The sequence below is a fragment of the Furipterus horrens genome, unplaced genomic scaffold, assembly GCF_987537825.1.
Source record: "Furipterus horrens unplaced genomic scaffold, mFurHor1.1.pri manual_scaffold_3, whole genome shotgun sequence".
Taxonomy (NCBI): domain Eukaryota; kingdom Metazoa; phylum Chordata; class Mammalia; order Chiroptera; family Furipteridae; genus Furipterus; species Furipterus horrens.
Genome location: NW_028327173.1, coordinates 245,304 through 271,682, shown reverse-complemented (window position 1 = coordinate 271,682; position 26,379 = coordinate 245,304). Strand labels below are relative to the sequence as shown.

The window sequence follows — 26,379 nt, the reverse complement described above, 5'->3', positions numbered from 1 at the left end:
CAGCTTCCAAGGAGAGAAACTCAGCACACACGGTCATCCAGAAGAGAAGACACAATGCCCTTGCTGGGGGGCAGCTTCCTGTTACAAGACTGGTGCTCTGTGTCCACTGAGAACTGGACATTCAAACTTGGGACGGATGTCCTGGGATGCCATCAAAAGGGGAAGAGGGCCCCAGGACTTGGCCAGATGGCCCTCACCTGCAGCTCCTAGCCCTGACCCTCACCCAACTCTTACCCAGACGACCTCACGGGAGCTGACAGAGCCCCCACCCTTTCACGAGCACACAAGGGATGACTTCTGCAGGACACATACTCAGCAGTGCTCTGCTCTGCTTTGTCTAGGGAGGCTCAGAGGCAGAGACTGAGACCACACGGGTGGAAATCCCACCTGCCTCCCTGTCGTCCTCTTGAAACAAAGCCAGCCCAGGATGCCACTCCTGCCACTGATTGGGACTGACTGGGGAGCACTCACAGCCCCCTTCCTACCAGGAGTCCATGGGCTGGAGCCTTAGCTGGAAGAGGAACCAGCCCCACCAGCTTCACCGGCTGAGGTCACACCAGTCTGCTCACATTCACACGAAAGTGCGTGTGGAGAGACCTGCAGAGCCTGTGTGACTACACGCATGGGGGGGGGGGGCTTCCTGGTCCAGGCCAAGGCCACAGATCTCTGCTCCGATTCGCTGGCCCAGACACTGCTTTCAAAGTAGAGGCCCGTGAGGAAAACGGGCTCTGCCCAATGGCACAGAGAGCAGCCCCCCATGCCCTTCCGGCCTGGCTGTGCTCCGTGGGCCAACCCCACCACCAGGGAAGGGACGACCGTGCTGGACACGAAAATGGCAGTGGCCAGCCTCGCTGTTGACTCCCAGAAGCTCCCTGGGCCAGTTTTCCGTGCCCTAGGGGGGGCCTGACCAGGCACCGTGTATCCTGTCCCCACAAAGGCTCGACATCACCCCAAGAGTGGCAGCCCAGGAACAAGAGTCCTTCCGGGGCCTCCCGTCAGGAGACGCCCGCAGGGGAAATCCCGCCCGGCTGCAGCCGGGCTTCGCGCCCCGAGCTGGGAAGTCTGCGTTCTGCAGGAGGCGTCGTTAGGGGACGTCGGGCATCATCACCCAGGCGCTCCACAGAAAAGCGGATCGGTCTGCGGGCTCTGCAGTCGCCCAGACAGCGGCGCCTCCTGCCACGTGACCGTGCACAGCGGTCCCACCTGTTGTCACTTTCTTGAGTGAAGCCGAGGGGCAGCGACGCCCAGGGTCGCCTCCGCCGGAGGCCGGAGCTCTCCATCCCCGCTTAAGACCACAGACACGACCAACGCCGTTGCCCCGCGGGCCGACCTGCTGTCTGCATTTCGCAGGAGTCTCCGCTAAGCGGCAGACGCGCCCACCCCAGAGATCCGGAGCTTCCTCTCGCGAGGCGCGCCGCGCTGACAGCAGGGGCACGAGAACCAACAGCCCCGTTTGTCCGGGCGGATGCAGCGTTGCCCAGAATGCGGCTTTCGGGTGCCTCTCCCTGAGGACCCGCCGCCGCCGAACTTTCCGGTCTCCTAGCAACGTCCAAGACGACCTGTGCGCGAGGAATTCTGGGCAGTGTAGTCCTTCCCCTCGTTCCCTAGCCCAGTCCAGGGCCCGCAGTTTAGAACCCAGGCTCCCTAGACTAAACTTCCCAGGTCACTCCGCGCGCACCTCCCATGGCCTCGCGAGAACTTTGTGCCGGAACCCACCTGGCGAGAGCGAGTTCTCGCGAGGGCCGCCGGGATGTGTAGTTTTAGGCTGGGAGTCTCGTGTCCTGGAACCTGGGCAGCAGCAGCGGAGAGACTACAAGTCCCAGGGGCCACGGCGCGACCGCTTGAAGGGCGGGGGGTACGAAAGAGGAACCCAAAGGGCGCGGGGGTGAGTGAAGGGCTAGGGGCGGGCAGGCTGGCTGCCGGACAGACAGGGGCGTGGGGTCGGGGCGGTGCTAGGGGCGCGGGCGCCGGGGCGGAGCAGTCTCGGTGCGGGGGCGGGGCGAGGAGGCCGGACAGAGGTTCGCGGGGACCCAGACGGACCGAAGCTCTCTCGGGCGGCGTGGCCTGAGGGAGCCCCGTCCTCGAACCCCCTGGCCTCCTCACGGCGTCCGGCCGCGGTGGACTGTCCGGGACTTGACGGGCCTGTTCCCTAAGGTTTCCGCGTTCATCGCCACGAAAGAGTGCAGGTTTAGCCGTACCGTGCGTGCCCCGTCGCAGCTGAGCGATGTCCCCGTGACCGTGCAGTAGATGTTTTAGTTCCGGGGTGGTTTGAGACCAGGCGGTTTGGGGCGTTCTTTACAGCGTTTTGTTAAATGCAGCGTGTGCCCCCGAGGACGCTCCGTGACAGACGTCTCTACCGCGTGGCCTGTCGAATCCGTGTTTGTTCCGCGTCGCTCTCGGGGCCCCTGCCGCGTGTGCGGAAGGCAGCCTGGGCCCGTCCTTGGGCTTCGGGGTCCAGGCAGGCCCGTGCCTCACTGTTTTCAGAAGCTTCTAGAGGAAGGTGGCCTGGGCTTCGCAGAAAGCCGCTCTTTCTGGCACGGACACAGCCCGCCCCCGCCCCCACCGGTTCCTCCCGGAAGCAGAGCGAACGGCTGCTGGCCCGCCGGCGTCCCCGGGACCCCGAGCCCCTCCCGGCCCCTCCCGACACCCCGCTCGGGGTCAGCTGGGAGTCATGTAGGAAGGGGCTGCGGTCCCCACAGCTCGAGGCCCGTGATGGCGGCCAGTACGCCCAGGCCCACACCCCTCTCCGGTGAGCTGACCAGAGCGGGGGCCGCGGGGGCCCTGCGTGTCCACCGAGCGAAACCTTGGCACTCTCGGTCCACAGCATCAGGCGGGCCCTTCGGGCCGAGGAGCGTGGCGGCGTGGGGCCTGGACGGTTCTTCTTTGAGGGCAGGTTTCCGCACCGGCCGGCTTAGAAGGTGACCGGCTGAACCTACACAGGTGGGCGGGCGTCCCGTGGGCGCCCCCAGGGTTGACCCAGCGGTGGGAGAGACAGAAGGCCCCGCGCGGCTGGAGCAAGCTGCCAGGCCACCCACACCCTGCCCTGCGCCCGGTTGTCCTGCCAGTGCCCACCCCTGACCGGCTGACCCCATGTCGTCCTCCCTGGAACCTTCGCGCGTGGCTTTAGAGTCCCCATGACCTGAAGACGTTTCTTCGTCGAAACCAGTTCTTCAAAGGAGAACCAGGAGTTTGGAAGAACATGCAGTTCCATTTAAATTCTCACCAAGTCTCTCCTACCTTGTAGAAATCATTTTATCCAATTGTCCAGCTTTTCAGCCCCAATCAGATTTCCAGAATAGAAAACGAGCTGCATTTCTTCCGCTGGGTTTGAGGTGTCGTCCCCCTGCAGTGCCGAGCACCGTCCAGCCTGGCCGGTTCTGACAGGTGCGCGCGGCTGCGTCACCTGCACCCCATCGTACTAGAAAACATTCCTGTCGCCCTCGGAGGTCCCCTAGTTCAGGCTGAATGTGAGGTCACAGCGTGGGTCCTAGGGGGACTGGTGCCCTGATGAGAAGGGAGGGACCCCGTCCCGCCTCGCGCTCCCTGGAGAGGCCACATGAGCACACAGCGAGGGGACGCTGCTGTTGGTCAGGAGGGGGCCTCACAGACCCCCAGTCTCCAGGCCTGACTGCTCAGGAGTTTTGTAGAACATCCCTTGTGCTGGGTTTGTCCAATGTGTGTTCTCGTGGTGAGGCTGGGGTTGTGGGTTTTGGGGGACAAGCCCCACAGGTGAGGCGGCCCCTCGTTGCATCATATTGGGGGCACCTGACGTACGCACGTCACGGGGGTGTCGCCCTGGACCCCTGGGCCAGGTGGTGCCACCAGTGACTCCTTGGTGGAGTTGCTCATGTCCTGATTCTCCTGACCCCCCGCCCCTGGGGGGAGCCTTCCAGGGGGACGGGGCTCCATGTCCGTCCCTTGGAGTTCTGCACGGAGGTGCTCTGCCCGCGGGCGTCAGCCCCGGTGGACTCGTGGCCGTTGTCGCAGACCATGGGTGGGACCCAGCCGCTCACACTGCTGCTCGCAGCACCCGGCCTCGGCCTCTGTCCCCGGGATGCGCCGCCCTCCCGCTGCTTTCTGAGTACTGAACCGAAATGGTGTTTTGTGACTGAGTGTGACCCTGGGGTGCCTCCTGCCAGAGCGTGCATGGACCAGCCCCCGACTCCTGGACTTTCCCTGAGGCAGGAAAGGCCATGTCCCTGCAGGAGAGGGATCAGTGCGTGCGTGATGCCAGCAGTTGCTGGGTGAAGAGGGGTTTCACTGCAGAAAGGTGGTCCCTCGGGGAGGGCAAGACTGAGGTGGGGGCGCTTAACAGGGTGATAGGCGGTTCCTGCCTCAGCTCCCGCCAGCCCTGAACTGACTGACCCCCAGCCTGTGTGTCAATGTCTTTGGCTCAGGACTGTCACCCTGACCTTCACACTCCTGGCACCCTGGGCAGCAGGCTCTCCCCCAGGATCCTCCAGGCGGGAACCCTGGGTCCCTTGCCCCTGACCGCCTTGCGCTGTCTGCAGCCCCCTGGGAGGGGTGGTGGCTGTGGGCTCCATCTCTGGGGACCTGAAACTTCCTGCATGGCTGCCCCTCAGCTGTTTCTGTCAAGTGCAAGGTCTTCTTAGAGGTGACTTTTATATGTAAAATTACTCATCTTGCTGTAATTGTGGTCACCACCCTGCGAGTTAACAGAAGTTTGTTAAGATTCATCTAACAGTTTCCTTCAGGGGTGGGCAGCTCTGGTTACATTAGAAATGGGACAGGTCAGGCTCGACAGCGTGGCTCGAGCTGGAATTAGGCTTTTACTGGGGACAGAATGAGGTGATGGTGGCCAAGCCAGTCAGAGCTCACAAGCAGGGGCTGCTTATCCCACACACCACCCCACCCTAGCTCCCCTTCTGCTCAGTCTCTCCTCCCAGGAGCTATTGGGGGGGAGCGGTCCAGAGCCCAGATCACATGGGCTGACCATGGCCCCTTGGGTCCCCCTGCGGGGCGGGGCTCCCTATGAGAAGTCCAGCCAAGGCCATGCCTGATTTGGCTACACAGTGACCCCCAGCTCAGCAGTCCTGGCTGCTGAGCACGGGGTGGGCCAGAGCTGGGTGTCTGCCATGGACATCCTATAGGGCCGGTCAGCCCCCCCCCCCCACCTGGTGGCTGCACAGTGCCCTCTCTGTTGCAGACCCCGAGCTCCGGGCATGGCGCTCCAGCGCGCAGTCCTCCTGGCCGGCCTTCTGATGGAAGTTGCCAGCAAGTCCTCAGACAGCGCGGTAGGTGCCTTGTCGTGTGGCCGTGGCCATGGCCGAGGTGCCAGGAAGCGGGGTTGGAGCCATCTGGCCCCAGACCCTCATGGGGCAGAGCCCTTCACCCCGGGGTCTCGCCTCCAGGCCTGCGTGAGCCTCCCGCCCGCAGGGTCTGGACGCTGACCGCCGTCTCCCCTCCAGAGCCAGCAGCCCGAGTGCTGTGTGGACGTGGTAGACGCCAACACCACCTGCCCCGGCGCAGGCCTGTGCGGCCCAGGTAGGCACCTTGGCATGAGTTGACGGAACAGCCTCCGCGGTGGCTCTGTTGAGCTCCCCACGCCCAATCGGGGCAGGGAGGGTGCTGGAGGGGGACTGAGAGGGGTGGGCAGGCCCCCGTGGGGTGACTGGCGCTGAGCTGCGGCAGGTGTGGGAGGCAGGTCGCGGCAGCGGGGCCCGCGGAGAGGCTGATGGGAGGGAGGTGAATGGGCAGAGCAGGCAGACACGCATGTGCAAGCGTGCGCGACACAGAACCCTGGCTAAGAGGAGGAGGAGGGTCAGAGCGCCCTTGCTGCACCTGCACCTGCACCTGTGTTTTTAAGTGTCTTGAGCTAAAAAATAATTTTATGTCAGAGAGGCATGCTTTGGGGCGACGCATGCTGGCTTCCCTCCGGCCCCCATTAGAAACTACGAGTTGGTGCTGCGGCAGGAGCCGCCGGGAGCACGACCTCACCCGCATGGGGCCGCCTGGACAGCTGTGTCATGGGCTGGTGTGCATGCCGGGTGGGCTCGCTCCATGAGGCCTCTGCGCGGTGGGAGACGTCAGGTCGTGAGGAAGAGGAGGAAGAGGCCCTTTTGCAGAAACGTGGGATACGAGGGTTGGAGAGCGGAGCAAACACAAACCCAGATTTTGAGTCCAGAGAGCAGTTAGCTTGGAACCTGGCTAGATGTTGGGCTCAGAGCACCTTCAGGTGGAGTGAGGACAGCCGTTCTTCCGCCACAAACTCCCTAGTCAGCAGCTCGACTGTCTGGTGTGGCCCTGAGCGCCTGGTGGCCTTTCTGAGGGGCCCACACAGCAGCACGCGTGGAGGGTGTCCACATGATATGTCGAGGTGGTTTCAGGTCACCAGCCTCGGGAAGCAGGGTCCAGGCTGCGGGCAGTTGGTCCTAGTGAGTCCCAGCCGGAGGGTGGGAGGCGGGGGCCGATGTCAGTCTGGAGGCTGCGGGGGTCTGATCCCTCCAGTCCATTGGCAGGAAAACCTGGGCGTGAGCAGGCCCGCCCCCCACACCCACTGAGTGCTTTAGTTTCCGGCTGAGGCGTCCTTTCTCTCCACTGTCAGTGCTGCGCCAAAGGCGATCACAGGGGGACGGACCTGCTCTTGGAATCAGTGTAGCCTGCCTCGCGGCTGCCGTGACACACAGGCCCCTTCCAGTCTGTGAGGGGTAACCTCATCACAAAGAATCTCAGATTAGACTTAAAGGCCCAGCCCAGGACTCGTCCTGACTTCACCAGCAGTATTGTAGATCTGGGTGAACCCTCTGGCCTCGAGGTCCCCAAGTGTCTGGAGGTCCCTGACCCTTCTGAGAAGTGACCATCCTTACTCACCTGCGAAGCAGGTACCAGGTGGTTTTCAAAGGGGCTCGTTGGCTCCAGAGTCCGCTGTGGCCCCTGAAATGCACCTGGCTCTCTGGCTGTGCCTCGTCCCTGCACCCAGCACAGCTGGGGCTTCCTGGGGAGGCGCTGTGCTGGCCCCAGGTCCGCGCCTGGGCCTCCTGGAAGCGACCTTGGAGTAGATGCCGGGTGCCTCCCCACACCCGCCCGCCCTCCCGAGAATCGCCAGGGGAAGTAGCAAAACCCGCCACTGTAGAAGAGAAGCCCTGGTTTCACAGGAAACAAAAGCCGGACTCATATCGGGTCCGACCTGGCCTGGCACCACACGCAGCCGGTCTGCCCACAGCATCACGGGAGCTCCCGTGGGTCCCAGCTGTGCCCACGTCACTCTCCAGGCCCTGCCGCTGCTTAGTGTCACAGCAGAAAGGCCTCCTTCTCACACTGCCCCGTCTGTAGCTTACACGTCTGTGAGGTCCACTGTGCGGGGCCTGGGGCCTGGGGCTTACCACGGCCGTGGCCTGCGCTGGCGTTCAGCCCACAGGCAGTAGTTTTCGCTCAGCCTCTGTGCTGGGTGCTGGGGATGCTAAGCAGTAATAACCGAGTGGGACCAAACTCCTGCCCCTGAAGTGGGTGCAGCTGGCAAGACAGGCTGTCCACTGGTCACTGGCTGGGAGAGCTGGCCTGCTCCCAGCAATGGGGTGGACAGCAGCTGGTGGCCGAGACAGTGTGGGAGGGAAGCGTGTTTGTGTGCACTGGGGCCTAGGAGAGGGTTGGGGCCACAGAGCCAAGGGCACATCTGGCTGAGTGAGGGGTACAGCCGTCCGGGCCCCGGTGGAGGTGCAGGAGCCTGTGGTCAAGGCCGGGGAGGGGGAGACCCTGTCCAGAGCGAGGGGCCACATGGCCCCTGTCAGCCTCTCTGAGGCCGTCCCAGCTTCCCGGACGGCTTAGTTAGCACCCTGGGACGGAAGCTGTGGACACCGCCCATGGACGGCGAGCTGAGCGGCCTCTCGCTGCTCTGCCGGCCCAGGCTGCTCCAGGCGCCAGAGCGAGGACGGGAGCGCCAGCTGCATCCGGTGCAGGGACGGGATCTCCAACAGCTCCGAGTGCCGAAGCCGTAGGTCGCTCGTCTGTCCCCCTCCCCACCCCACACCCACCCAGCCTGCTTCTCACCGAGTCCGCGTCTCCCGGTTCCAGAGCAACAGGGTGGGGTTGCCCTTCCTGTCCCCAAAGCAAGGGGAGCCACCTCGCCCTGGACCCCCTCGAGTCTTCTGTCCGGCAGGACAGCTGTGGGCTGAGAGCTGCTTTTCCTCCACGGCCACCTTTCTTGTCTCTAGCCTGTGACTTCCCCCCTGTGGGCAGTGTCTCTGGCTCCCTTGGGGTCCTCACGGGGTCCCCACGCGTGGTCCAGCACTGACAAGCATGTTCCCCACAGCTGCTGGCCAGAGCACGCAGTCCCCCGTGAATGGGAACACAGGGACGCCCGGGCAGCCAAATCTTGGTAAGTGTCCCTGATCCCCAGACCAGAAGGGACCTCTCCGTAGGTCATGGGGCAGCGCGTCCGTGGGGCCGTGCCCTGTGTAGGAGACCATGGAGCTGCCCTAGCAGGGCCAGGCCACCAGCTGCAAGCTCTGCCTGGGGAGCAGGGCCCCTGGGGCTGTGGCCAGTGGGCAAGGGCCCGCGAGGTGCCCGCCCCGTGCCCGGCGGGAGCCCTTAGAGCTGCCTTCTTTGTCCCTCAGTCCACTGGGACTCGGGACGTGTGTTTCTCCAGAGATGGAAGTCCAGGTCCTCCTGCCCTGTCCCCAGTGGCTCCTCCAGGATGTGGGGCTCAGAGGCGACTGCAGACCTGACAGGTGCCCTCGCCTCCTGGTCCCCACGTGCTGGACACCCCGTCCCCAGCCTGCTCCTGGCCGCCAGGCATCTGCCCTACCTGCGATGCCCACAGGGGCTGCTGCAGTCAGTGTGATGGTGCCTGGGTCAGGAGGGGTCGTGTCCCCTAGAACCTACTCCTTGAGGCCCCTGGACGAGGGCTCAGCGAGTCCCAGGACCAGAGGAAGTGGCCCTGCGTTGTCCTGGACCACAGAGGCCATGGCACTGAGCAGCGAGCTGAGGGTGGCGTCAGCCCACACAGCCCCGGGGCTGGCAACGCAGGGAGGCCCCTGAGCCCGGCTCCCGGTCTGCAGATCTGGGGCCAACGCACTTGCCGACTTGCTGGGCTGCCGCCTCCTCTCAGCTCCCGGCCCAGTGTCTGCAGGAGGGGCTGACTCGCTACCCTTGCCTGCAGGGGGCCCTCAAGTGGCAGCCTCCCTCTTTCTGGGGACCTTCCTCCTCAGCTCCGGCCTCATCCTCGCTGTGGCCAGCTTCTTCTACCTCAAGCGCGCCAGTAAATTGCCCAGGCTCTGCTACGGGAGAAACAAAGGTACTTGCTCCCGCCCCTGCCTGGCCAGAGGCTTCTGAGCGGCAGGCCCCACGCGGGGGCTGTGCTGTTGTCCAGCGCGAAGCCCTGAGAGCGGCAAAGGGGTCAGGGAACAAGAGGAGCTGCCCTCCCTGGGGGTGCAGACTTTGTGGGGCCCCAGGGAGAAGGGCGTTGCTGTGACACCACACCCTGGGCCATCATGGCGGGGTCCTGGCCTTCGGGCCACGGGCCTGCAGCTCCCCCTCTGGCCACGTGCTCTCCCCACGCTGCTGGGTTTGGGAGCGGCCAGCCAGGTGCAAGGACCATGGGGGCTGCAGGCCACCCACTGACCCTGACCTGGATGCTGGCCCTGCCTCCTGAGGATGGGCGTTGCTCCTGCTGCGCCCTTCAGGGTGCCCGGCAGGTGGTGGCCAGCAGACCGAATCCTTGGCAGGCAGTGCCAGTGAGTGACTGGCCAGAGTGCAGCCTGTCCGAGGCCTCGTGACGCCCCTGCCTGCCACCTCCACCAGCGCTGGGGACCTCTGTGGGGCTGCTGCAGCTCCCTGTCCCGAGAGTTGGGGCTGGCCCCTCCCTGCCTCTCTGGACAGGTGCTCTGGAGTCAGCAATGGGAGCCAGCTGGCCATGGTCGGCATGGACCCCCGGTGTGTGTGCAGTCCGGGGGCCACTCGGCCCCGGTAGCCACAGTCCTGGGAGAGGCCAGGGCGGTGGGGGTGTGGTGACCTCCCAGTGGAGCCAGGCTGGGGTGGGGGCAGAGGTGGTTTCGCTGGGGCACCTGCTGGGAAGCCTGGTGGCCCAGAGATACTCTGAGGACTGGCTGGTCAGCTCCACTGAGAGCAGAAAGCAGGGGCCTGGGAGGGGGCGGCTCATCCAGGGGCTTGGGGCCCCCCCTCCCCAGTGCAGGTGGGAATGTGGCCAGGCTGAGGGAACTGCTGGGGAGCAGTGTGGAGGGGCACTGGGCTGAGGGGCCCTGCCCCGAGCCCCAGGCTGAGGTGGCCACCTGGTCTCTGCGTGACTCCTGTGCTCTTCCCCACAGCCCCGGCCCTGCAGCCCAGCGAAGCCGTAAGTTACCTGGGTGGGTGGCGCGCCCTCGCATCCTGCGCCCGCGGAAGCACCTCTGTGCGGGTGTCTCACTGTCCTTCTCTCCTTTTCAAGGCCGCGATGATCCCCCCACCACAGTCCTCAGGTACATCAGCTCATACTGTCCCTCACCTGTCAGTGTTCCTTGTCTCTGGCAAGAATTTCAAAATGTCAGATGTCTGCGGTGTCACCTGCCCTCCATGGGGCCACAACAGGGACAGCTGGGACTCAGGCTCAATGGCATCCCTCTTCTTGGGGGACAGACAGGTTACTTGGTCAACGCTAGACGTGCCGTGTTCCCTGAAGTAGCCTGTCTGCAGCCTCCTGCATTTCCCACGTCTCCTGCGTGCATCTTCTAGGGCAGCCACCGCATATGACCCTCAGTTCGGAGGTCAGAGTCAGGAACGGGGTGGGGGGGGAGTACTTCCTGCCTGCCTGGCCTTGGTAGTTCCAGGTGTCCCTGGGCTTGGGACCCCGTGTGAGGACACTGGTCCCTGGATTTCAGGTCCCCAGAGAGCCCAGGAGGACCTCAGCTCACAATCCCTAGCTTAATCACAACTGCAAAGAGCCCTTTTCCCAAGTGAGGTCACATCCACAGGTTCCGGGGCTGAGAATATGAACACATTGGGGGCCGCCATCCATCCTAGGATGTATCATGTGACCTGTGGCTCTGGGTGACGGCATGACAGGCACTGCCCGGGCCATGGCGCTGGGGCAGGTGGGGGTGGGGCACCAGGGCAGCTCACATCCACCAGGAAGCTGCTCACCAGCACAGGCTGCGTGGGGTCTGCTCGCGGTGCCTGGTCCCCACCCCACACCCCACGCCCGTCCCAGGCCCCGCATTCACCCTACCTGTCCCCAACCCCGTTTCAGTGCGGAAGCCACGCTACGTCAGAAGGGAAAGGCCCTCGGACAGGGACACGGGCCCCGCCTCCATCTCCTCGGTGGAGGCCCGAGTCAGCAACGTCTGACCCCACAGCTCGCCCACGACTCTGCACACGGCCGAGGAGGGAGCCTGGACCTGCCCCCGGCGCAGCGCTCGTCTCCCAGCGACAGGCGTGGCTGAGTGGGAACCGGCAGCTCCTGGGGGGGCTGCGTCCCTGAGCCAGGCTGCAAGCGAGGCCGTGAGGGTCCAGGCCCCGGGAGAGACGGCGAGGGACCCCCGGTTGCTTCTTGTTGCAGCGCCGGCCGGCAGGCAGACACCTTTCTAAGGGCAGTGAAGCTGAGGCCTTCGGGTGTCCCAGCCGGTGCCTGGACCAGGATGGGGTACAGGGACTCAGAACTGGCCCTGGAGGCCGTGGCAACTGCAGGGCCGAGACCATGACCCCTCATTTCCAGGAGCTGCAGGAGTGAGTGTCCTAGTTCCTGCTGACTTCTGTTTTTCAGCAGAAATGCATTTCGTAGAAAAGTCCAGGAGATGCTGCTACCCACAGCCTGGGCGCACGCACTGTGGGCTTTGTCCACCCAGGACGGCATTGCCTACAGCTGCCGGACGCCAAGGCCAGGCCTGCGGGGGTGTCCACCCCAGGTCCCATCTGCCTGGCACACGTCTGCCTGGGTTGTGGCCTGGACTGTCTTGCCTGACCTGCAGGGGCCATGGCTCCTGTGTTCATGGCCACCTCCCCACGCTGGGCCTGGTGTGGCTGTCCTTCCCAGACCCTCAGCTGGAGCCCACTCTCTCCTTCAGTGTCTGGTCCACGTCTGAGGAGCCCAAGGTGCGGCCTCGATTCAAGCTCGTCATCCCGTCCGCAGTGGAGGGGGCGCCGATTTAAGACCAGCGTCCAATAAACTCTTCGGGGCTTTCTCCCCGCCCTCACTGTGCCAGGCTCCATCCGTTCCTAAGCAGGGGTGAAGCCCCAGCATCCGGAGCTGCTTCCTCTTGCCGGGGATGGAGGGTGGGAATGTGGAGCGCCCTCAGCAAGGACCAGGACCCCCGCCCCAAAGCCTTAGCCTCAGCCAGGGCGGGTGCCCCCATGTAGCCCCCACCTCTCGGGATGTTATTCCTGGGAGAGGGGGTTTGCCCCAAGCTGCCTCGTGCAAACAGGACAACCCAAGGGTCCCCAGCCCCTTAAACCTGAGACGGGAAAAGGCGTGGCTGCTTCTTGGAAGGGCTTTCCTGTGATCTGAGCAGGCCCGACGGGGTGTGGAGCTCACGGGTGGCCTTGGGCCCCCCGCACAACAGGACACCCATGGGGCCCCCAGAGGAAGTAGCCGGCGGGACAGTGCCAGCTGGAGGGCTGGGTGAGCGTGGGGATGTCTGTTGACTTGCAGTGGGTGGGCTGGCCAAGGAGGGCCAGGGCTTCATCCCCAGAGCTGGCCAGGACTGAACTGTGGCAGGACGGCCGTGGCCTGGCGGGGGCAGCAGAGAGCCACTCCCAGGCCTGGCCACTGGCCGCTGTCCCCTGGCCACCTGCTCACCTGTCCCTGGGAACGCTGGTCTGAAGTTTATGGCCATCGGGCACCTGGGGGTGGCCAGCAAGGAGTGTGCGCAGCCAGGAGGCATGGGAAGGCTCCCCGAGGCTCCGTCCTGTGTTCTGGGGACAGCGCCTGGGAACTGCCTGCCTGCCTGCCTGCCCGTGGCCACCAGCCTCCCAAGGATCAGACCCAGACAGCGAGGCAGGATGCCCACCTGTCCCTGAGCAGGTGTCTACCTGGCCAGACTGAATGGGGCACAGGGTGGGGCCCCATGGGGCGCTGAGGAGAGGAGCAGCTGCCCATGTCTCTGCCCCCCAGTGGGCCTCGGTGTGGGCTCTTTAACTTCTAGGGCTCTGGGGCCTGGGCTGTGCCCTATGGGCACAGCTGTTCTCTGCTTGGTCCCCTTTGCATGAGGAGGGGACACGGTGGAGGTGGAGAGACCAGGGTCAGGGACCACAGACAAGGCAGAAGCCTTACAGCCAGTCTGTGCATGGCCCCCCACGGCCCCCGCCTGTCAGGGGAGTCCGTCCTGCTGTTGAGGGGAAGGAAACCAACCAGGAGGGGGCTTACCCCCCTGTTCCTATGTTGGCACTGAGCCAAGCTCCTGACTTCGGGGGACAAAACTGGAAACAGCCATGTTTGACCAGGACAACAGGTCCAGCCAGTCAGGCCCTCCCACACTCTCCATCTCCTCCCAACGTGAAACCTGGGGTCCCTTCAGCCAGCTCCATGTCCCCCCTCCAGCAACCTGGCAGGTCCCCCAACTCTCTTGGAATTTGTCTCTCCTCCCCCCGACCCAGCCCCCAGCCCCACACTTGGGACGCCCCTCCCCTGACCTTTGAGGCCTGGGTGGCCTGGCCTCTGGAGCCCTCGGCCGCAGCAGCCTCTCTGGGGCCACTGGGCACTCCTGGGCCTGGGCGCAACATTCCAGGCCCAGAGCCAGAAGCAGGTGGTGGGGGCACCTGAGGTCGAGGTGGGGCTGCTGGCAGGGGCGGGTGGTCTGCAGGAGGGCCCTGTGAGCCCCTCCCTGGTCTCTCCATCCCAAGCCCCTCACCTGGACTCCGGGCGCTCACGGGAGAGGCCAAAGTGAAGCCAATTTGTGGGGTCATCAGCTCAGGCCAAAGCAGACAGGTGGGGCCCGGTGTCAACCCCCACGCACCATGTGGTTCAGGGGATGCAGCTCCTTCATTCCTTCGCCCCCTCAGCACCAGGAGAAGCCCTCAGAGCCGACAGAGGGCAGAGGGCAGCAGCACTGGGAGGCAGGTGCACAGGGCAGGGCCGAGCAGGGGGCTGGAGCAGCTAATGTGAGGGCAGAGGTCCTGGCCAGGGGTCTGGTGTGGGCCCCAGAAAGCATCAGCCACAGCAAGGTGGGGAGGTGGGGGAGGGGCAGCCAGGCCGACCTTTGGGGATGAGAGGGACAAGACTGCGAAGTCCTCCTAATGCCCCAGCAGAGCCACCATGTCCAGAGCCCAGTGCCCAGGGGGTGGGGCAGTGGCGGGACCAGGTGCTCAGCCCACCCAGAGCCCCAGTTTCAGTCCAGCCTCCCCCTCCCAAGTCAGGGGGCTGGGGCCTGGCACGCCCCGTCCCCCGAGAAAGAACTTCTGTCTGGCTGTGTCCCAGAGCCTGTGTTTGGGGGGGGGGGGCAGCGGAGGGAGACCGCAGGGCCTCTCACATGTGGCCACTTCCTGTGCCAGCAGCATTCAGAGCTGTGGCCAGTTCTGCCCCAGTCCTGGGGCGGGCAGCAGGCCCACCGGCTGAGGATGTCTATGTCTGAGGGTCCCGGGCCCCCACCTCCAAGAGCCACGCCTGGACGGCGCTGTCGCTGAGGGCCTCGCCCTCTCCCTGGCCCACTGAGTCCCAGGGCTGTGGGGCCACACACCTGTCCACGCAGGGGCATGTGCGCTGTCACCCCCCCAGGGGGTTGGGCCGGTGGACGCACGCCACCCACCCCCACGGAGGACAGTGCTCCTTGGCTGGCTGGGGAGCAAGCAGATGTGGGGGCCGGTGGGCTGGTCAGGCCCTCACACTAGGATCTGGCCCTGCCTCTTGTCCAGTGAGGCCGGGCCACTGCCCAGAGGGCACATTCCTCAGGTCTTCCTGTCCCGTTGCCTCTGGGCACTGACAGTCTCCTGAGGAGAGTGACCTCATAGCCGAGACATTCCCAGGAGTCCTCAGGATCGCGTCCTCAGAGCCAGGACCGAGGAGGCAGCATGTGACTCCGAGTCACAGTCCCCATGGGAACGTAGCCCCGTAATGCACAGGCTGGACCAGGCCCTCACACAGGCTCCTGACACAGGACCCCACTCTGTGTGAATCCCACCACCTCTCGGGGCCCCCACCCGCCACTCTGAGCCTCATCCCCCTTACTGGGCCCCCACCCTCCTTGTCGGGCATCCCACTGAGACCCCCTTCATGGCACACAGGGCCCTGGTCCCTTCCTGAGCCCAGGCCCCGCCCTCTCCACCAGCAGGGACAGGCCACTGTCCCCCGCCGCACCCCCACCCCCTGCAGTCACCCAGCGCCTCAGCCTCCATGTGGGAGCCTCAGCCACCATCTCTCCCATCCCCCTGTGGCTGGCTCTTCCCTGACGAGGCTGGACACCAAGCTCAACACCCTTGCCCCACAGGCCGGGGACTGGGGTCACGTCTCAGCAGCAGGGGCCCGTCGCCCTGAGTCCCCCTCAGGTGTGCACTGAGTGGGCTGTGTGTGGCCGGGGCGGGGGGCTGGGCATCAGGTGTGGGGACCCCCCGGCACAGGGCGGGTGTGAGGGGTGCAGCCCAGGCGCCCCCAGCACAGCCCCCAGTGAGGCCTTTGTACAGAGGCCAGCCCTGGGCTTGGCGACAACTCTTTCCTCCCCCGGGAAGATTCCAGACCACCTGGCTGGGCCGGGGGCTTCCTTGGGCTCCAGGATCCCATGTGTGTCACCCATGGTGCCCGCAGCAGACACTGACTCCAAACACTCCAAACAAGTCCTGTGGCCCTCCTGGTCCCTGCCACATCCTCACCTCTGACTCCACCCCTTGGGGTGCTTCCAGCCCTGACCTCTCATCCTATTCCATGGAACCGGAGCAGGGAGTGGCCCTCCCTGACTCCAAAGGCTTCAGGGGGCGGGGCTGGGGCAGCAGAATCTCAGTTTGGGAGGGCGGAAGGCCATGCATGAGAACATTGGGGTGGCACACGTGTGGGCACACACATACCAGGGGGGCTGTGTACACAAGGGGGGGAGGGGCAGGAATGGGTCTCTGGGGGGAATGCATCAGTGAGAGCACAGGGGGTGATAAGCTGGGCTGAGATTGTGAGTGGGGGCCCTCTAGGGGTTCAGGTACCACTGAACAGGGATGGGGAGCTGATGAGTTCCTGGAGGGGCTGCTCTAGCAGCCCAGGCACCCCCCAGACCTGCCTAGGCTGTGGGGCCTACACTGACCACATCCCCTGACTCCACCCAGACTCTGGTCTCTCACCTCTCACTCGCCGCCCTCTGCTGCCCAGATTGCTAGGGAGAGGACAGGAGGCCAGCCAATCCCAAGGCCGAGGCCACACCCCCGGCCAGCATGACCTGAGCCTATAAATACACCTGCAGAACCCACAGCCAGAGAACGCACACCTGCCTCAGCACTGCACACCTGGAAGAGCACACACAACCCCCGGCGACCCACCTGCCAGGAGCACAGCAGAGGTCGCACCTGCCAGGCCAGGGCCACTGACACAGCTGCTGTCCACCAGCGCGTGGAGGGACACCTGCCAGGCTGGGCCCGGCCCAGAGGAGAGAGCGAGTGTTGCTGGAGCAGGAGAGCCCGGCCGTCGCCGACCGGGAGGACCATGCCCCGGTCCCACTGATACTCGCCCGCCAGGTAAGGCCTGCTCAGGCGGCACTCACCTCTCACCTGGACAGGCTCGGGGTGGGGCAGCTCCTCTGAGGTGGGGCCTCAGTGCCAAGGAACCGGTTATGTGGGCACGCCGGCCTGGGGGAGGCAGCCCAGAGTGCCCCAGACTTGCCGAGGCTGCCGCCTAACCTGCCGCCACCACTGTCACCAGGATGTGGTGACAGCTCAGTCACAATGTGGGGGGCACCCGTGACATCACAGTGATATCACCGTGACTCATGGCAGTCAGTCATGATGCAGCAACACCCGCACCTTCACGGCGCGTCACCGAGAAGTCATCCCACTGGCCCACCTGGACTGACCAGAAAGTCAGGGTCAGGCCACCTCCAGGCACCTCCTGAGTTCCTTGGGGTCACGTGGCCAGGGTTTTCCCAAAGACCCTGGTCCCCTCTGTCCACTCTGTGCTGCCTGAGCTGGAGAGTCCTGGGCCCGGTGAAGGGGCGAGGGCAGAGGCCGGTTCGGCAGGCCGGTCTCCTGAGCCTGGCCAGGGAGACAGAGACAGGGTCTCCCAAGGAGACGGCAGTGGGTCAGGAGGATGCAGCCGTGTGCTCGGCTGAGACAGGACAGAGGGCCCATCTGTCTTGCGTTCCCCTCAGTGGACCGAGGCTGGCACACAGCCCTCGTCACCAGCCAGACAAGCTGGCCCTTCAGGGTCTGGGCTTGGCTGGAAGACAAACCCTCCTTGGGCCACCAGCCCCAAACCCTGCTCAGGCCTCCCGTCTCCCAAGGACTGGCCAGCATGCCCAGCCACAGACCCAGGGGCCTGGCCTCCCCTAGCCGGGCCTGGCACCCGGTCCTCTGACCACTGCTGGGACTCCAGGCGGCTGCGCTGGGATGTGCATTCACACCCACCTCACTGGACCCAGAACCCTGCCTTTCTGGGAGAGCCCGGGGCCTGCTGGCCGGGTGACACGGCTGTTTCCCCACCCTCCAAGCTGCCTTCTGAGTCATGACCTGGCCCAGCCTGGCAAAGCCCAGATGTAAATAGTAACCATTGTGGCCCACTGTCACCCTCACCTTTACCTCGGCCACAGCCAGCCAGGGCAGGGCCGGCAGGGGCATCGCTGAGCAGTCAGCACGGCGCGTTTGCGCACACAGCGTCCATTCTCAGACCGCGTCTGGACTGGCCAGGCCTGAGCACTCCAGATGCTACCCCTGCCTCAGTGTCTGAGGATCCGGAGGGCGTGGGACAGGGGGGACAGGTGGGACTTTCTGGAGGTGCCCATGGGCAGTGTCCTGCCCAGGATCTTTGGAACTGGTGCCGGGTGAGAGAGAGAATGACAGAAGGGGCAGCCCATTGTCACTCACGGTCACCTCTGTTTGTCCCACAGCTCAGAGCCATGTCATCAGGCCAGCAGGTGTGGCATACGGCCGTGCCGCCCCCCGGCCGCAGCACCGCCACAGCCACAGTATCCAGGTCCCCCAGCTCGGCCAGCAGGCCCAGCTCCCCCAGATCAGCCAGAGGTCTCAGGTCCCCCAGCTCGGCCAGCGGGCCCAGGTCTCCCAGCTCAGACAGCGGGCCCAAGTCCCCCAGCACCCCTGGCTCAGAGAAGGTGGCCTCCCCGCTGGAGTGCTCCATCTGCTTCTCGGGCTATGACAACATCTTTAAGACACCCAAGGAGCTGTCCTGCACTCATGTCTTCTGCCTGGAGTGCCTGGCACGGCTGGCGGCTTCCCAGCCCACAGGCCGACCCGGCAGTGAGGCTGTGCCCTGCCCGTTCTGCCGAGAGCCCACAGCGGTGCCTGCCACCGGGGCCCCTGGGCTGCGCACCAGCCGTCAGCTGCAGGCTAAGATGCCTGCACACCTGCGGCGGGAGGAGCCCGTGTGGTTGGAGGGCACCAAGCTGTGCTGCTGCCCCCAGCCCTCTGCACCTGGCCTCTCAGCCCCCGGCTTCGTGTGTGTGGATGTGGGCCTCAGCAAGCCCCCGGAGCCCATTGTGCCCACACCCACCCCTGGCCCCGCCCGCCGCCAGGGTCGCCTGGCCCGCTGCAGGACCCGCTGCAGGGACTGGAGGCGCATGGCTCTCATCATGGCCCTGCTGCTGCTGTTCCTCTGCATCGTGCTCTGGCCCGTGCACTGCGCGCTCAGGACCGGGAACCTGCACTGCCTGTCCCGGCGTCCCACCAACCCTGCCCCAGCCACCGTCGCCTATGAGGCCACCTTCTCTCTCGGGCCCCTGGCCGACAACTAGGGCTGACTCTGCTCTGTGCATGGGCTCCAGTCCACAGCTGGAGTTACAGGTGCAGCAGCTGTTGGGAATCAGTCCCCCAGGACCCCAGAGGAGCCCCGACATCTCAGGACCCCATTTGGCTCACCTGCCCCCACTCTGTGGGGCTGGGTCCTGATGGCATGAACAAAAGGCTCCCCAAAGCCTCCAAGAATCACAGGCTTCGATGAGCCCCAGAGACCACCCCACTAACTCCGGTTGTTCAGCTGGGGAAACTGAAGTCCAGCAGAGATGGCCTGGGCAGGCCCCTCCCTCTACACACTGTGAATGGCCCACAGGGCAGCCCGTCCCAGAGAAGGGTGGGGTGGGCTGCCCTCACTTGCACTTACCACCCACCGCTCCTTCCCCAGGCCTTGCCTGGGCAGGGTTGGCCCCTTCCGCTGGGTGGGGGTACAGACCCTGCCCTCCGGCAGGGGCACAGAGGGCAGCGGCTGAGAGCTCAGCCCTCCAGTGCCCATCCCACACTCCTCAATTGTACATTTTTAAATAAATTGTTTTGTATCCACACTTGGTAAGGGGTTCTCACCCTGTGCACCCACATCCCTGCACCACTGAGTCCCTTCCTCCAGAAAAGCCTGCGGTCTGCCCCTGCCCCAGAGAGCCTCTCCCCAGTCCAGAGCCCTCTCCCATCCTCAGCTACAGTCCTGCCAGAAGCCCTGCCTAGGGTGCTGCAGAACCCCACGGCTCCCCAGGAACTGAGGACAGAAGCAGAAGTGGCAACAACCACTGTGCCCTGATAATCCACAGACCCCAGGTCCCCCCAGGAGACCCTCCCTGGGCCTGCCTGCCCCGCCCCCCACCAGTTCTGCTCTCAGCCCCAGGGACCCTGCACCACTGGGTTGGTGTGACCAAGAGAGGCCAGGCTGGTTCTGGCTCTCAGCCTCCTCACCCCTCACCCCAAAGCCCTGGACTTCCTGCTCCACCCAGCTGGGACTCTGCTGCTGTCTTGGGGACCCAAACACACCCTTTCCCAGGCCCCAGCAACAACACAGAACTGGCAACAGGGCATTTTCCCGAGGACACCGCAAAGCCACAGGACCGTGGGGCAGGATGGTGTGAGCACTCACAGACCACATGACAGTGACATTGCACCCATCACACACAAGTGACACACGCAGAGCCTCACCCTTGTCAGGGGTGGCACATGCTGTCACATGAGCATCTCAAACATCCCCTCATTCAACAAGCATTTATCCACGTGTGACCGCCATGTCATGGCCTGAGCTAGGCCTGCACAGGGCAGGGACTGAGCCATTGCCTGGGCCACCTCCCAGGCCACGGTGCTGTGGGCAGGGCTGAGGGGCAGCACTGGGGGCGGGGGTGACAAGCACGGACTGTCCACCAGCTTGCTGATCACTCATGTCACACAGGCCGACATTCAAACCTGGTCCACAGGGTCACACGTGGTCACTGTTGTGTAGGTGGTCACCTGCGGTCACTGAGAGACACACCACAGCCCTGAAGCCCCGCCCCCCTCCCCTGGGAGCCCCAGAAGAGACTGGGTCACCAGGCTCTCCCAACTGCCCCTCCGCATTTCTAGGCGTCCAGGCCGCGTACAGAGGGTCGGGGGCGCAGGCTCCGGGACGAGCTCCAGGCTACTGTCCTAAACACAGTCCTGTCCAAAAACGCAGAGGCCGACCTTCCTGGGCTCCGGGCGCTCTGGCGCGGGCAAGCGGGCCCCTCACGTCCCGAGGCTCCGCAGTCCTTGCCTCCGCCGCCGGAGGTCTCCGGGGTCCTGAGGGCCGGGACTGGGTTCCGTTGTTTTGCGCACCCAGGGCCGGGCCACGGCGGGGACACCGCCCAGCTCCCACCAGGGACCCTGGCGTGGTCCCGCTCCTCGACGGCCCCACTCACGCCGCGGGCGCTCGAGCGGTGCGGTCCAGGTTTGCGGCCGGGTCCGCGGACGCAGCGCCCACGTTCCGCAGTCGCGCTCTTCGAGAGCTCGAGCTGGGGGGCGCGGTCACATAGTGAGGCCCGCACGGACCCCGGCCCGGCCCCCGGCCCCCGGCCCCGCCTCCTCGCGCAGGCGCAGCTGCTCGCCCCGGGTGCGTGCCATCCGCGAGCGCTGCCGCCGCGCCAGCTGGGTGGTCTTGGGGAAGTCGATGGAGCACATGGGGCCGAGGCCGGCAGGGTGGGGCGGAGCTTGGCAGAAGGGGCGTGGCAGTGGGAGGAGTGGGGCGGAGGGGCGGAGCTATGTCGGAGGGGCGGCTCGCCCAGTCCTCGGATGGTGTCCCCCAGGATGCCGGTCGTGATGATGGTGTCCCTGCGTCCAACGCGGCGCTGTGGGGACCGACCGGGATGCCTGTGGCAATTCGCAGGACGAAGCCATGGCCCCGTCCCGGGCTGCGCCTGCAGACTTAGCGTGGCCCCGCCCGGTTTCCCGGTCGCGCCTGCAGTGCACCGCCGTGGGCCCGCCAGCCCCCGAGTGCTTCTGGGGGCCTGGTTCACCTCTTACAGGGAGCCGAGGCCGCCAGCGGGCCCGGCGGGGATCCCGTGGTCGGGACAGCTGAAGTACTGGTAATGCTTCCCTGTGCGTGGTTACTCCTCCGGGGCAAGGCTGGCTGGTGAGCGCCCCTCCAGGCCATTCTGGGCAGGTCTCAGGTGGGGTTGGCCACAGGGTCAGAGTGGGTGCTGCAGTGACCCCGGGGTGGAAGAGGCGCAGGGAATAAATCGGGAGGAGGCCAGCTGTGGCCAGAGGAGTGATCAGCAGGACCAAGGCGAACCTGGGGGAGCTGGAAGGCAAAGATGGGATTCAGGGCTTGGAGGGGAGGGGACACATATGGCCCCCAGTGGCCCAGTTGCCTGGGGGAAGGGAAGAGGGAGCAGGTTTTGGGGACAGTGAGTTGGTGCAAAAGTAATGTCCGACTTTTTTAAAGGCAAGTTTTAGATAGTATTTATTAAATTTGTGCCTCTTCTTATAATTTTTTGATGTCACAGTGACTATACCTTATTTTTTCAGATTATCAAAGTATTATTCATAATCGTCTGCAATATTTGCACCCATATTTGTCCCATCTAAAGACCACATTAGAAATGCTTTGATCACCCTGGCTGCTGTGGCTCAGAGGACTGAGCACCAGCCTTCGAACCAAAGGGTCAACGGTTTAATTCCCAGTCAGGGCACATGCCTGGATTGCTGGCCAGGTCCCCAGTTGGGGGCACACAAGAAGCAAGCACACACTGATCTATCTCTCCTTCCTGTCCCCTGTCTCTAAAAATAAATAAAATATTTTTTAAAAAAGAAATGTTTTACTCTATGAGTTTCATAAAGGTGCCAATGCAAGTACAGCAGCAAAATCTATTCAGAGCCCTTATGGGGATGATGCAGTGACTGAAAGAAGTTGCAGAGGTGGTTTTCCCGTTTCCAAAGTGGGGATTTCAGTTTGAAAAATGAGCCAAAAGAGGGTCGTCCAAAAAAACTTGATTCCAAAATGTTGGAAACTCTCGTCACAGAAAACCCCACCATTACCTCTAGGGAACTTGCAGAACAATTTGACGTAGCCCATACGACCGTGCTATGCCAACTGGAAAGGATCAGAAAGGTTTCAGTAGTTTGAAAATGGGTCGCACACGAGCTGTCTCCAAAGAATGTGCAACACCGTGTTGCTTGTGAATCATTGCTTTCGCGACACCTTCAGGCACCATTTTTAGGTCGGTTTGTTACAGGTGCTGAGAAGTGGGTCCTTTACCATCACGTTAAGTAACGCCGCTGATCGTGGATCAGTTGAGGAGGAAGGAGAGTTCACCAACCAAGAGGAGGACTTCACCCAAAGAAGAACATGTTGAGTGTGTGGTGGGATATGGAAGGAATTACCCATTACAAACTGTTAGACAACAATCAGACAATTACTGCTCATCTTTACTGTGAACAACTTCATCGTTTGAAAGCAGCTTTGAACCAAAAGCGACCCTCCTTAGTCAACAGAAAGGGTGTCATCTGCCATCACAATAATGCTCGTCCTCACACAGCTCGACTTGCCGAAAATTTCCTGAAAGAGCTTGGTTGGGAAACATTGCTTCATCCTCCACATTCTCCTGACCTTGCTCCTTCTGACTGTCACTTGTTTCGGGGACCACAGAACCATTTTGATGGTCTTAGATTGACGTCAAGAGAAGGGTTTGAAAATGAGTTGGATTCATATTTTGCTTCAAAACCTAAAGAACTTTACAAGGGTGGCATTTATAAGCTAGTTGACAGATGGAATGAGGTTCTAGAAGCAAAGGAGGTTAACGAATAAATATTTTCATAATCATGGGCTTTTTCATTTTTAAAATAGACCTCAAAATCGGACATTATTTTTGCACCAACTTTATATTTGGGAAGGGCCAAAGGTGAGGGATCTGCAGGATCCGCACCCCCGCAGAGGTGGGATATGTGCCAGGGACAGAAATAGGCACGGCAAGCATACAAAGGAGGCTGAAGCGGCTGTGATGGCCCAAGAAGAGACTGTGGAGGCCACATGTGTGTGAGGCCACCCTGGAGTCGGGTGCCTGGGACAGAGAATGGCCTGCCTGTGAACACTGCCCAACAGAGCCCAGGCCAGGATTGTGCCCCTGAGATGAGGGAAATGGAAGCCAGCAAGGCCAGTGGGGTTGGGTGGAGCCAGGTAGGACCACTCTCACCCCAATTGCAGACCTGGGGGCTACTTGACCACTCCGACCCTAGCTCCAAATGTCCTGTTGCCCTCTAGGCTCACCTGGCCTGGTGCCACACCTGCAGCTCCCACACACGGCAGCCCGAGGCCGGGCAGTCAGTCGGGCTGCACACAAGTGCTCAGCCCCACTCTTGACTGCCGTCAACTCTGGCCCATACCGGAAACACTTGTTTGTGGGGAATCGCTCCCCCACCTCGGGAAGCCTCTTAAGTCTCAACAGAACACTGGAAGGCTGTTCGGGAGACAGGACTGAGGGCCACTCAGAGGGTTTCCATGGGAATTGGATTTAAAGAATGCGTATTAATTGCTTTGGAGCTTGCGCTGCTTTTCTTGTCTCTTAGTTAACTATAAACAGTCTCTAGCAAGGAATGTATGAAGCCTTGCACCTAATGCCAGTGTGGCGTCAAGTTTTTAATAGACCCTGACACAGACTGGTCACCATGTCCTCTGAATTGGTACTTGTAATCTGTAACTGTCAACTGTAATCCAGGTGCCTAAAAGCTATTGATGATTTATGAATTTTGACCTTGTATCTCCCATGCGTACCCTTCTCAATAAAAAGCGTGAAGGATGGAGGTCTTGCACTTTCTCCACTAGAGGGAACAGCTGCCTCCTTTTCCCCCTCAGATAAAATAGTGTCCTGGATAGATTTGTCCTGCCGTGGTCCTGAAACCTTGGCTGGACAGAGTAGTTTCCAGCCGAACCGGGCGTTGGGGGCACTCTGCCTCACTGTTCTGGGAGCGGACGGTGCACTGCGTCCACAGTGCTAGAGGACCACCAGCACTCCTGCCCCTGTGCCCTGTGGGGACACCTGCATGCCTGTGAACACACAGGGGCTCTTGAGGGCCCTCCCCACTCCCCAGAGCTTCCTGAGACTGAAGAAGCAAGGCCGGACCAGCCACCATCAAGTCCAGATAAGCACATGGAGGCAAGCCCGCACTCCTACCCGGCCTCGCTCCACTCCCTGGTGGTCATGACGATGACATGCATGTTCTCTTGGTGCACCAGGGTCCAGAAAGAAGGCAGACAGCCCTGTGTGGCAATGTCCACCTTGCCCAGTCCACGGCCCGGCTTCTCCTCTGGGTCACTCTGAAAGGGGGGTGGGGTCAGCTGCCTGCTGTTTCTAGGAACAGGACAAAAGCAAATCTATGCAAATGACATGCAAAGGAGCCCAGATGGCTCATACATAGCACCTCCCGCCATAGGCTAGGGAGGGGCTTAGAACCAGTATTTAGTCCAGCCCCGCTCTGAGGACTGCTTGGGGACTGCCACACTGCATCCCCCGAACAGCTACAGTGCTGGCAAGGTCCACAGCCTGGGGCCTGGCTCTTCTAGGGGCGGCTGGCCAGGCGCTCCGGCCTTGTGCACCCTCCCACTCCCACTCCCACTCCCAATGCCGCTGTAGTGGGCACTGACGGCCACACCACACAGGAGAGCACAGGGGTCATCAACTGGGAAGGGAAGATGGGAGCCTCACACCTGGGGTGGGAAATGGCCCCCGCCCCCGCCCGAGGCCCCGCCCAGAGAAGGATGTTGTATGGCCTCTTGGGCTTGTTCTCTGGCCGCTGCCCCTCCCCTGGGCACAGCAGCTGGCTTTCCTGCTGCCGCAGCGCCTGGCAGGACGAGGGGCTTCAGCCACAGCTGACCTTTCCTCAGAACCCCCATACCCCCACTGTCCCCGCCCCACACCCCGTAGCTCAAACACCTCCCAGCAGCCCTGCTTGGCCTTCTCTCCATCAGCCATGGCCTTGCTGAACTGCATGCCGCTGTGGGTGCTGATCCTTGTGACCTTGAGGGGCTGGCAAGGGGCGGCTTGTGTCCAAGCTCTGTAGGGTCCCACAGCATCCTCCCAGGGGCCCACACCCTGCCCCTCGACCGCCTGCCCTTGGCTGCCCTGCGCCCTTTTCCCTGGGTGGGGCTATGCTGGTGACCGTGGGGCCCCCAGGGGAGCAACCCACTCTGGATCCCAAGGTCCATATGCAGAGTGAGGCCTACTGGGTCAGGGGCACCACAGGCCCCGACCTCCCCACCATGGGGGTCTTCCTTAGAGTCTGACCAGTTCACTGGGGGAGTGGAAACTATCCCCGCCTCCCCGTCTCCCATGTTACACTTCCTATCTGGTTGTGGGGGTGGCAAGGAGGGGCCTGGCCACCACAGCCTCCCAGGAGTCTCACGCCAACCCTGGCCGTCTCCTGCTACCTGGAAGCGGATCATAATGTGGGTGACAGGTGGCCGTCGGTCTGACTGGTTCTGACTGTCCTGCACCAGGAAGCTGCCTGGAGATCCCTGTTCCATCAGCACCTTGTCAGCATCATGCCAGACAGGTGCTCGTGAAACCACCGGACCGAGGGTAGGGGGCAGAAGCACAGGTGAGACTGGGGGCCCATAGCCTGGCCAGGTGAGGGGGCACAGACCCACACGCAGCCAGGAAGCTCCCAGACCCACACAGACCTCAGGGCCCAGGCAGCAGCCCGCCCAGGACAGTCACCATCTGCCCTGCCCAGGAGCCGTGGAAGCAGGCGGGCTCTGCAGGGCCGGGGTTGCCACCAGGTGGCAGCCTGCTCCTCAGCAAGGAGGGGAAGGGCGCGTCCCCAGTCAGCCCTGCCCCCCACAGAGGCACCCTCAGGCCTCAGCAGGGAAACTGAGGCTGGAAGAACCAATTCACCCCACATCACCTGCCCGGAGGAGAGTGGTGAGGCAGGCCAGGAACCCTGGGGAGGCGGGCAGGCTTTTCTGCAGCCATGGGGGGTCGGACGATACCTGGGCCATGCCCAGCACTCTCGCACACACCTGTGCACAGATGCCGCCTCTCACCACTCATACACGGGGTCCTGGCAGCCCGGGGGGGGGGGGGTGCCGCAGCTCTACAA

The 26,379-nt window shown here is 63.3% G+C and overlaps 2 protein-coding genes across 5 annotated transcripts; both read left to right on the top strand.

The window, feature by feature from the left end:
• Positions 1–1,229: 1,229 nt before the first annotated feature.
• Positions 1,230–11,345, top strand: CUNH1orf159 (chromosome unknown C1orf159 homolog). Of its 4 annotated transcripts, XM_090268404.1 has the most exons (10): positions 1,697–1,885; positions 5,168–5,255; positions 5,430–5,505; positions 7,865–7,951; positions 8,270–8,335; positions 8,574–8,687; positions 9,119–9,253; positions 10,284–10,309; positions 10,403–10,433; positions 11,201–11,345. In XM_090268404.1, the coding sequence occupies exons 2-10, from the start codon at positions 5,184–5,186 to the stop codon at positions 11,296–11,298; spliced, it is 705 nt and encodes a 234-aa protein (XP_090124530.1). In that variant the 5' UTR covers positions 1,697–1,885; positions 5,168–5,183; the 3' UTR covers positions 11,299–11,345. The 4 variants fall into 4 exon arrangements, with proteins under 4 accessions (XP_090124531.1, XP_090124530.1, XP_090124533.1 ...); XM_090268405.1 differs by lacking the exon at positions 7,865–7,951 and having other exon boundaries at positions 1,230–1,885; XM_090268406.1 differs by lacking the exon at positions 8,574–8,687 and having other exon boundaries at positions 1,715–1,885.
• Positions 11,346–17,694: 6,349 nt separating this feature from the next.
• RNF223 (ring finger protein 223) lies at positions 17,695–19,361 on the top strand. Its single transcript, XM_090271432.1, has one exon. The coding sequence runs from the start codon at positions 17,904–17,906 to the stop codon at positions 18,816–18,818; it is 915 nt and encodes a 304-aa protein (XP_090127558.1). The 5' UTR covers positions 17,695–17,903; the 3' UTR covers positions 18,819–19,361.
• Positions 19,362–26,379: the final 7,018 nt, after the last annotated feature.

What these genes read in the sequence shown, in the direction of transcription:
- CUNH1orf159 (XM_090268404.1), top strand. Translation starts at nt 5,184, where the DNA reads ATGGCGCTCCAGCGCGCAGTCCTCCTGGCCGGCCTTCTGATGGAAGTT. An exon ending in CAGCTCCGAGTGCCGAAGCC is followed by an intron (nt 7,952 to 8,269) that starts GTAGGTCGCTCG and finishes TGTTCCCCACAG; the next exon opens with CTGCTGGCCAGAGCACGCAG. An exon ending in CCCTGCAGCCCAGCGAAGCC is followed by an intron (nt 10,310 to 10,402) that starts GTAAGTTACCTG and finishes CTCCTTTTCAAG; the next exon opens with GCCGCGATGATCCCCCCACC.
- RNF223 (XM_090271432.1), top strand. Translation starts at nt 17,904, where the DNA reads ATGACAGAAGGGGCAGCCCATTGTCACTCACGGTCACCTCTGTTTGTC.